This window comes from Siniperca chuatsi, linkage group LG17, assembly GCF_020085105.1.
Source record: "Siniperca chuatsi isolate FFG_IHB_CAS linkage group LG17, ASM2008510v1, whole genome shotgun sequence".
NCBI lineage: Eukaryota > Metazoa > Chordata > Actinopteri > Centrarchiformes > Sinipercidae > Siniperca > Siniperca chuatsi.
Window position 1 is genome coordinate 860,359 of NC_058058.1, and position 10,000 is coordinate 870,358.

The 10,000-nt window shown below is 50.4% G+C and overlaps 1 protein-coding gene and 1 long non-coding RNA gene across 4 annotated transcripts in view; both read right to left on the minus strand.

Annotated features, from left to right (window-relative positions):
• The window catches only part of LOC122864649, a 1,267-nt gene extending 877 nt beyond the window's left edge, over nucleotides 1–390 (minus strand). Inside the window, exons 1-2 of the long non-coding RNA XR_006375262.1 lie at nucleotides 317–390; nucleotides 1–125 (exon numbers count right to left, since the gene is read on the minus strand). The exon at nucleotides 1–125 is cut by the window's left edge and continues 877 nt beyond it. This is a non-coding gene — a long non-coding RNA (uncharacterized LOC122864649). The remainder of the gene's footprint in view (nucleotides 126–316) is intronic.
• Nucleotides 391–718: 328 nt separating this feature from the next.
• anp32e (acidic (leucine-rich) nuclear phosphoprotein 32 family, member E) overlaps nucleotides 719–10,000 on the minus strand; it is a 17,200-nt gene continuing 7,918 nt past the window's right edge. Inside the window, exons 3-7 of one of the 3 annotated variants that reach the window (XM_044172142.1) lie at nucleotides 6,154–6,276; nucleotides 5,829–5,991; nucleotides 5,653–5,744; nucleotides 4,668–4,713; nucleotides 719–4,578 (exon numbers count right to left, since the gene is read on the minus strand). In XM_044172142.1, the coding sequence (XP_044028077.1) occupies nucleotides 4,493–4,578; nucleotides 4,668–4,713; nucleotides 5,653–5,744; nucleotides 5,829–5,991; nucleotides 6,154–6,276 (510 nt within the window). In that variant the 3' untranslated portion in view covers nucleotides 719–4,492. Of the gene's footprint in view, nucleotides 4,579–4,667; nucleotides 4,714–5,589; nucleotides 5,745–5,828; nucleotides 5,992–6,153; nucleotides 6,277–10,000 lie in introns of all 3 variants that reach the window. The other 2 variants (XM_044172141.1, XM_044172140.1) reach the window with 2 other exon arrangements.

The window sequence follows — 10,000 nt, forward strand, 5'->3', positions numbered from 1 at the left end:
GCTGCTCCTCCTCACCTGAGAGCTGCTCTACCTACCTAAGAGCTGCTCCTCCTCCTCACCTGAGAGCTGCTCCTCCTCACCTGAGAGCTGCTCTACCTACCCTAAGAGCTGCTCCTCCTCCTCACCTGAGAGCTGCTCCTGCCCTAAGAGCTGCTCCTCCTCAGCTGAGAGCTGCTCCTCCTGCCCTAAGAGCTGCTGCTCCTCACCTGAGAGCTCCTCCTCCGCACCTGAGAGAGCTGCTCTACCTACCCTAAGAGCTGCTCCTCCTCCTCACCTGAGAGCTGCTCCTCCTGCCCTAAGAGCTGCTCCTCCTCACCTGAGAGCTGCTCCTCCTCACCTGAGAGCTGCTCTACCTACCCTAAGAGCTGCTCCTCCTCCTCACCTGAGAGCTGCTCCTCCTCCTCACCTGAGAGCTGCTCCTCCTCCTCACCTGAGAGCTGCTCCTCCTCCTCACCTGAGAGCTGCTCCTCCTCCTCACCTGAGAGCTGCTCCTGGTCTGCAGCTCCATTATCTATGTTTTGTTTTTGTTTATGGGGATCAAATCTCAATAAAGTTTGGTTAAATAAAAAGTAACAGGATGAATTCAGGTGTTGGCGTTTTGTTTGAGAAACAGGTGACATTTAAACCAGGTGAGTTTCACACTAACGTGACGGTTGATGTATAAAATGTGTTTGACGCAAAGAGAAACGTTTTGCCGTATTTAAACACATCAAACTTCTTTTCCTTTTATATATTTTTTTAATTCAAAACCCCTCAATATATTTTAGTTACACCACACAAAAAGTCAAACACAGGTTCCCCACAGACAGGATGACGAGGGAAAGTAACAGCTGGGGTCAAAGGTCAAAGACACGGGTCAACTATCACCTCGCTGCAGAAAAACAACATCTGTAAAATTATTTAATTCATTAAAAATAAAACAAACCTGAAACTGAGCTGAGAGTCTATTTACAGTATTGCCTTAAAAACCAGAGTTAAAAGTGACCTCAGCAGGTCCGCCGGACTTTACACTCTTAAAAACACCTGGAACAGCGGCCGAGTCCGCTTCACGACGCCTTCGCCAAATCCTCCGAGGGCCGACGATGTTTTAGCCTCAAACAGAGTTTGTCCGACATCAGCAGAGACAGATTCTTACTATACGGGACGCCCGAGGGCGGAGCCTGGCTGCTCACCTGCGGGCCGGCTCAGGTGGCAGAAAGGTGTCAAGTCTGCTTCAGACAACGAAGGGCTCGTTCGACCGTCCGACAGCGGGTCAACGGGTCAACGGGACTGACGGTTTTCCCGCCTCACGCCGCGCAGCGCTCCGATCAACCAGGAGGAGCCGCTAATGCAGCAACAAGGGCGCGATCCCTCACTGGCTTCCCACGACGACAGCGCGTTCGCTGACATCTGACGGGAATCAAACCCACAGGCGTCTACAGACGAGGTAAATTTTAACGACCCGCTAACGCCGACGACGGTTCAGAAGAGCGGATCTTAAAAAATAAAATGGTTCTTATTTTAGTTAAGCATCTTCAGGCTTTCACGTCACATCAGAGCTAACGTAGTTTCTAATTTCCAACCGTCGTAATTACGACTGTTAAACTTTCCCGAAAGTTCTGACGGGTACAGGAGAGCCTGAAAAACGGAACAAACGTGGACGCCTCGCGTCAGCCGAAGCCCGTCGTTACAGGTTTAATTTACGATGACGCTGAACCAGACGCGAGTCGCTTTTAAGAGTGTAAACGAGAGAAAAGATAAAACTCGACAGCAGTTTAGTTAAAAGTCAGAGCTGCGCAGAGTTCTGCTGCGTCATCAGGAACAAACCCGACTCATCGGGACAGAAACGTAAAAATGCACTTTTCTCTAAATGTTTTGGACACTTTTTAATGTCTGTGTGATAATATTTTTGTACTTATTATCAATTTATTTGATTATTTATAACCTTATTAAATGATTTACTTCCCGTCAGGTCAGGTCTGGTCCTGTTTAATACAGCTAGAGAAATAAAAAGTAAAAAGTCGCTGCTCGTGTGGCCGCAGAATCCTACGCAGAGCAGTGACACCTGAATCAGACACAACAGGTGTGTCCTGTTTCAGGCTCCGCCTCCATCACGTCCCATAATCCGCTGCACGCCTGTCGCTGTAATGCTGCGTTCAGGTGAGGCGTTTATCCTCGAAAAATACAAATCAGAACATCCAGGTTTATTTTTCTTAATTTAGTTTTTAAATACACTAAAAGTTCGGATCCGAATCTCACGTGTTTTATTTGAGAAACTTGAAAGACGTTTTTCTTTATTGGACATTTGAATTCTCTACCTGCTGGGAAACATGCACATCTCTGAGGGGCACCTGAACGCACCACAGGTTGAAGGTAAACGGTTCCTTTGAGGAGGAGCGGCGGGTTCAGTTGGAGGTTCGGGTCCTCCGTAGAGAGGCGGAGCCTGAAGAGTGACACGGCGGCGGTCTGGACATCACGAGGGGGACGGGCGGTTTGAGGGTGAGCCGCTCAGTTTCACATCAAACTAAAAAAACAAAACATCAACAGCTGCTGTTCAGGGACAAAAAACAACACAAAACGGGTCGCTGTCAACTCCAACACACACATCAGAACTAAGATTTCCTCCCACCCGCCCCTAATCTTCCCTGGAAAATCCCTACAATAAATCAAACGCACACTGGGAATATTACGGTATTATCGTCACCTCTACAGCAGGTCTGCATATTTCTAACGTGTGACGGGGCAGAGACAGCAGAGTCAATGTGATCACTATTCGTCCAGTTCAGAGAGTTTGTCAGACTAAAGGGTTCAAACGTGACGGTGAAGATCCTGAACAGAAACAGGCGACGTCCCTGATTGGGTGTTAGACACACTGAGCTCTCCTCTCCTGTTAAGAGTCCAGAATCAGATATGGCTGCGGGAAGAACCGGGTTCTGGTCCTCCGCGACACCTGAACGATTTAAAAAAAAAAAAGAAAAGGTGTAGATCAGATTGGATGTGGACTGTCGGTCCGGTCTGGCAGACGGAGTGATGTGCCGAAGGCTCAGAAACCGGCCTGCTCTCCTGAGAACGCGCTCGTTAAAACTTCCGCTGGAAGCCGACGAAGAGGAGAAGGAAGCTCCTGATACGACAGGTGAGGTTTCTGCTTGTAGGTTCAACCCCACGTTTGTACGCTCGGGGCGGCTCGAGACTTTGGTGGTTTTTGAAGCTCCGCAGGTATTTTCAGAAAGCTGTGATTAAAGGGAAACAGTTCCAGCTCGTAGAAAGCAAACAAAAACAAAAGCCAGTGCAGAATACAAGACTTTCAAAACCTGCAGAGCTTTTCTGTCCCAGACCGTTACGCTGCTGCGAGGGTTCACAAGCTACACAGCCGATCTCAGACCTGGTCTACTGATTACAAGATGACTCCGAGGCTGGATCAAACGATCCCAGAGTGCAGCAGGTCTTCAGGTGTCGAGGCTTTTAAAAAGTCTGCCGTTTAGCTCGGCTCCTTTATCCCGGTGTGAAAACTGTCAGACTTTGGCGTGGACTTAACAACTGGACTGAGACGGTCCGAAAAGGAGGGTCTCCATCCGGTTCCAAGCGGACTCTGGTGGTTCGTTGCGGTCTGAAAGCAAACGGACCAACCGCAGGATTCTATGACCGATTCAATCATCCGTTGATCAACAAGCGTTCAGAAAGGGATCTCCCGACGTTCAGCCGCCGTTTATACAAGATCATTTGGTAACTATGGTAACACACGTGCAGCGCCACATGGATCAATCGGAAACTGGAGAACTTAGGAGCGTGTTTGTATCTGGGACAGGCGGATCGCGGCAGAAAGTCTTGTAGTCTGAACTGGACTTCAGCAGAAAACTACGACAGGAAGCTCTTTGCTCCAGCAGAGTGAGCCTCCGGTCCCTGAAGTAGAAAATACACCAGACGCGTTCTGCGCTTGAAACGAGCCGGAGCCGTCGAGAGGGAGAGCCGACCACCGAGACAACACACCGAAATCCGGTCCGGTGGAGGACAGGAAGTGACATCATTCTGGGTTCTTTTTTTTTTTTTTTTTTTTTTTTTGTGCTAACAGGAAGTCAGTCCACAGCAGGACGGGATTTTTAAGTTTCGTTTCGGCTGGTAAATCTGCTGCCAAACTTCAGTCATCCAGCGAGACGTTCAGGATCAGAGTTCAGGATCGGAGTTCAGGATGCGGAGAGGTGGCGGACTTACCGGACAGACAGAAACTTTGATCCTGAACCAGGTTTTAAAGGGAAACGTGTGGAATCTTCAGCAGGTGAAGTTCTGATAAAATCTTCTTTCTCTGTACTCTTATATATTATCTAAAAATAAAGACGTGAGATTCTACAACAAACTGAAACAAGCTATCTCAGATCACACTGTTCCTGTTGCTGCTGTTGCTGTCCCTGTTGTTGTTGCAGTGTTTGTTGTTGTCTGGCGGAGGTCGGGTCCGGAGGTGGACTGAGACGGACAGAAACAGGACAGGACGACACACAGACGACTGTCGGCTGGAGGACTAGTCGTCTTCGTCGTCGTCGTCATCCTCGCCTTCGTCTTCCACGTCTCTCTTCCTCTTCTCCCCCTGAACGCCCGCCTGATCCTCTGCACACAGAGAGAGAGAGAGAACCAACCAATCAGAGGAGAGGATTCTGACTGCACAAGCCACAAAAATCCCATGATGCTTCACTCACCTTCCTCCTCCTCCTCCGCATAGTCGTCCTCATCCTCGTCGTCCTCCTGAGACGAAGCACGGCGACAGAAGAAGAAGTTTCGCTTCAGTTATAATACAGCGGTGACAGCCAATACTTTCAAAATAAAAGACTATTAGAAGGAGCTAGTTTCTGATTGGACGACACTAACGAGGCTCTAAAACTATTAATCACGTCTACGTCAGCGTGACCAGGCTGATCTCCATCGGACCGACTCTGACGGGCTGGTGTTAAAAATGGGTTTACTGGTTTTATTTTGGAGTGTATGTACTAAAATACACATCATGTAAATTATAGAACATTTAACAAAAATAGCATTTTACAACATTAATAAAATTAAAACAATAAAAAAATGTATAATATAAATTACAAAATAAATTGGAAAATATATTTAAAAAAACCCCAGAAATCCCCGATCCCATAATATAAACAAATATAAAAACTAACTCTAAAATGTCTAAAGATACATTATAAAAAAGACTAATTTCTTCCAATTGTTTAGAATCGACATTTTAACCTTAAACAGACAAAAAAAAAAGCCTTTTGTACATAATGTCGTTTTGTAGGAAGAAAGCTCAAAGATCGTGTTTTAAAAACGTCATTTTTAATCCAAAAAGGAGCCAAAACCGGCTTTCCTGTTTACCAGCGTGTCCTCAGAGGCGGCCATTATGGTGCTGAACCTGGTCAAGAACACAGTCACACCTGAGGTCACACCTGAGGTCAATCCATTAGACCGGCTCAGTTCAGACCAGGCGGAAACCAGATGGTGCAAATCCAACTATTGATGGTATTAGTTATTAACGCGAATCTGCTATGCAGATTTCCGACATGGCGTTATTATGGCTGAGGACAGGTGCATTGTGGGAAGGTGAAGCAGACCCGTCTGAGCCGGTTGTGGACTGACCTGCAGGCCGAAGCCTGAGTTGCCCACCTGATCTCCCCGGTTCACTTGAAAGCTCAGCCCCACCTCTCCTCCCTCTGAGCCGTCCTCCTCCTCCTCTTCGTCTTCCTCCTCGTCGTAGTCGCCGGGCTGCCCCGCGCCGTCCTCGCCGTCCTCGTCTGTAAACACGGAGACCACGTTCATGGGGGGAGGGGGTTACAGGTGAGTTTATACTGGTTTCTCCACTAAACACAGTATCCCACCTTCGTCGTCGGCCTCGGAGTCGGGGGCCTCGTTGTCCTCCTGGTCAAAGCCGTCCAGGTAGGTCACCTGAGGCAGCAGCTCGAACACGCTCTCCCTGTAGTCCTCCAGAGACGTGATCTCACAGTTGAACAGGTCCAGGCTCTGCAGGCTCTTCAGGTTTTGCTGCAGCAGGAAACATCGTGTTAGCATGTTAGCATGTTAGCAGCTAGAAACAGCAGCTCCACAACCAGAGAGACGTCAGTGTGTGTTCGTGTTTGTGTGTGTGTGTGTGTGTGTGTGTGTGTGTGTGTGTGTGTGTGTGTGTGTGTGTGTGTGTGTTCGGACCAGTGCTTCCACGTTGCTCAGCTCTTTGATCTTGTTCCCGCTCAGGTTGAGGTAGATCAGGTTGGGACATTTCTCTGACAGAGTCTCCAGAGAACCGGACAGGTTGTTGTCACTCAGCTCCAACTGTGAAAACAGAGACAACAGTCAGAACCACAGGCAGAACCACAGGCAGAACTACAGGCAGAACCACAGTCGGAACCACAGGCAGAACCACAGGCAGAACCACAGTCAGAACTACAGGCGAAACTACAGGCAGAACTACAGTCAGAACTACAGTCAGAACTACAGTCAGAACCACAGTCAGAACTACAGGCGAAACTACAGGCAGAACTACAGTCGGAACCACAGGCGGAACCACAGTCGGAACCACAGGCGGAACCACAGGCGGAACCACAGGCGGAACTACAGGCGGAACCACAGGCAGAACTACAGGCGGAACCACAGGCGGAACCACATTCAGAACTACAGGCGGAACCACAGGCGGAACCACATTCAGAACTACAGGCGGAACCACAGGCAGAACTACATTCAGAACTACAGGCGGAACCACAGGCAGAACTACAGTCGGAACTACAGGCAGAACCACAGTCAGAACTACAGTCAGAACCACAGGCAGAACCACAGTCGGAACCACAGTCAGAACTACAGGCGGAACTACAGGTGTAACCACAGGCAGAACTACAGGCAGAACCACAGTCAGAACTACAGGCAGAACCACAGTCGGAACCACAGTCAGAACTACAGGCGGAACTACAGGTGTAACCACAGGCAGAACTACAGTCGGAACTACAGGAAGAACCACAGTCAGAACTACAGTCAGAACCACAGGCAGAACTACAGGCAGAACTACAGGCAGAACTACAGGCAGAACCACAGGCAGAACTACAGGCAGAACCACAGTCAGAACTACAGGTGTAACCACAGGCAGAACTACAGGTGTAACCACAGGCAGAACTACAGTCAGAACTACAGGTGTAACCACAGGCAGAACTACAGTCAGAACTACAGGCAGAACCACAGTCAGAACTACAGGTGTAACCACAGGCAGAACTACAGGCAGAACCACAGTCAGAACTACAGGCAGAACCACAGTCGGAACCACAGTCAGAACTACAGGCGGAACTACAGGCGGAACCACAGTCAGAACCACAGGCAGAACCACAGTCGGAACTACAGGCAGAACCACAGTCAGAACTACAGGCAGAACCACAGTCGGAACCACAGTCGGAACCACAGTCAGAACTACAGGCGGAACTACAGGCGGAACCACAGGCAGAACCACAGGCAGAACTACAGGCAGAACTACAGTCAGAACTACAGGCGGAACCACAGTCAGAACTACAGGCGGAACCACAGTCAGAACTACAGGCGGAACTACAGGCGGAACCACAGGCAGAGCTACAGTCGGAACTACAGTCAGAACTACAGGAAGAACCACGTTCAGAACCACAGTTAGAACTACAGGCGGAACCACATTCAGAACTACAGTCAGAACTACAGGAAGAACTACAGGAAGAACCACGTTCAGAACCACAGTCAGAACTACAGTCGGAACCACATTCAGAACTACAGGCAGAACTACAGTCAGAACCACAGCTGAAATAAGTATTAATATTAATGTAACAGGTGGCTTTATGTACACGAGGCAGGTGGATACGACAGCGTGTGTAGAGTTAGAAAGTGATATTCACGTTAACGATGAGCTACGTTTAGTGGATGTTTGTGTCGCAGGGTTGATCCTGACTGTGCGACTGCTGTTAGTGTTCAGAGCGACGGCCCGCGGGTAGAAACTGTTCTGGGGTCTGGTTGTTTTGGCGTGCAGTGCTCTGTAGCGCCTCCCAGAGGGGAGAAGGGGGACCAGGTTGAGTCCAAGGTGTGATGGCTCTGCAGTGATGTTTCCTGACTCTGAACTTGTATAAGTCCTGAATGGAGGGCAGGTCGGCACCGATGATCTTCCCTGCAGTCCTGACGGTCCGCTGTAGTCTGTTCCTGTCCTGTTTGGTGGCCGATCCAGACCAGACAGTGATGGATGTGCAGAAGACAGACTGGATCATTGCAGAGTAGAACTGGATCAGCAGCTCCTGAGGCAGCTTGAACCTCCTGAGCTGGAACAGGAAGGACATCCTCAGCTGGGCCTTTTCGATAATGGTGTCCATGTTAGACGCCCCACTTTAGGTCCTGAGAGATTGTGGATCCCAGAAACCTGAAGGTTTCAAGCAGACACCATGTTGTTTGGATATGGTGTTGGGGGGCAGCTCCTGAAGTCCACTGTCATTTCCACAGTTTTGAGCGTGTTCAGCTGCAGGCTGTTCTGACCGCAGCAGAGGGCCGGCTGTCCAACCCCCCCGTCTGTATGCAGACTGGTCCCAGTCCCGGATGAGGCCGATGACCGTTGGGTCTCCTGAGGTGCAGTCGTTGGTGTAGAGGGAGAAGAGCAGTGGGGAGAGCACACATCTCTGGGGGGCACCAGTGCTGGATGTGATGTGGGACAGTGAGCTGGGTGGGTTTGGTGTGAAGGATGTCCAGGATGATGGTGTTGAAGTCCACAAACAGGATCCTTGTGCATGTCTCTGGAGAGTCGAGGTGTTGCAGGATGTAGTGAAGTCCCGGGTTGACTGCATCATCCACTGACCTGGGGGTCCAGCAGGGGTCATGTGATGTCCGTCAGGGCGACGGGCCTGCAGTCACTGAATCCTGTGATGGAGGGCTTCTTGGGGACCGGGTTGATTGTGGAGCGTTTGAAGCAGGAGGGGGACTTCACACCGCTGCAGTGATCTGTGTGAAGGTGGGGGGGGACCAGCTGGTCAGCACAGACTTTCAGGCAGGAGGGGGACACGCCGTCTGGTCCTGGTGCCTTCCTGATCTTCACACACACAGATCCTGAGTGCAGATGGGGGTCAGTGGGGAGGGGCGGCAGGTGGTGGTTTGATGTCGGAGCGGGTGAGGGGTGTGACTGTGTCAAACCTACAGTTGAACACATTCGGGTCGTCAGCCAGTTGGTGTGTGTGTGTGTGGGGGGTCGTTGGTTGGACACCTGTTTTCCAGCTTCTCAGCGTAGCTCCTCTGATCTCCTTCGTCAGCGTGTTTCTGGCCCGGTTGTTCGGGATTCAGTCCCCCACCTCTGCAGGCCTCCTCCTCGGCCTGACGAAGCTCCCTGGTTCTGTAAACCAGGGTTTGTTGTTGTTGTCGTATGTGCAGAGGGTTTTAGTCGGCGCACACACGTCCTCACAAAAACTGCTGTAAGATGTCGCAGTGTCCGAGAGTTGATCCAGGTCTGTGGCTGCAGCCTCAAACACACTCCGGTCAGAGCAGGCCTGTAATTCAGCTCTGCCTCGCTGGTCCATCTCCTCCCGGTCCCGACCACAGGCGTAGCAGAGTCTAGTTTCTGCCGGTATGTCGGGAGAAGAAGAACCAGACGGTGACCAGAGAGTCCCAGAGCTGCTCGGGGGGGGGGGGACAGAGGAATGGCGTCCTTTAATACAATGGTCCAGTGTCAGTTTCCCTGGTGGGACACTTGAACGACGAGCAGGGAGTCAGGATGGTTTTCACCCCACATTAGTTCTCTGGTCAGCCAGGTGTTGTAACGCCCGACTAACACCGACCAGAATGAGCGAGGAGAACTCCCGCGGTGAATAAAAGGGCTTCGAGTTTATGAAAATAGTCAAATCCTTGAAGACCTCTCTCCATTTTCCCTCGCAGGTGGCCAAGGCCAATGGCTTCGTTTCCGGCCTCTACTTCTTCTACTGGGTGCGATTTCTGACTCAAATCCACCTCCTGCAGTATCTTTGCCCCCCCTTCAGCTCTCCGGCGCCCCCCCTGAGGAGGCTTCAGTCTCTCTCTTTAGTCT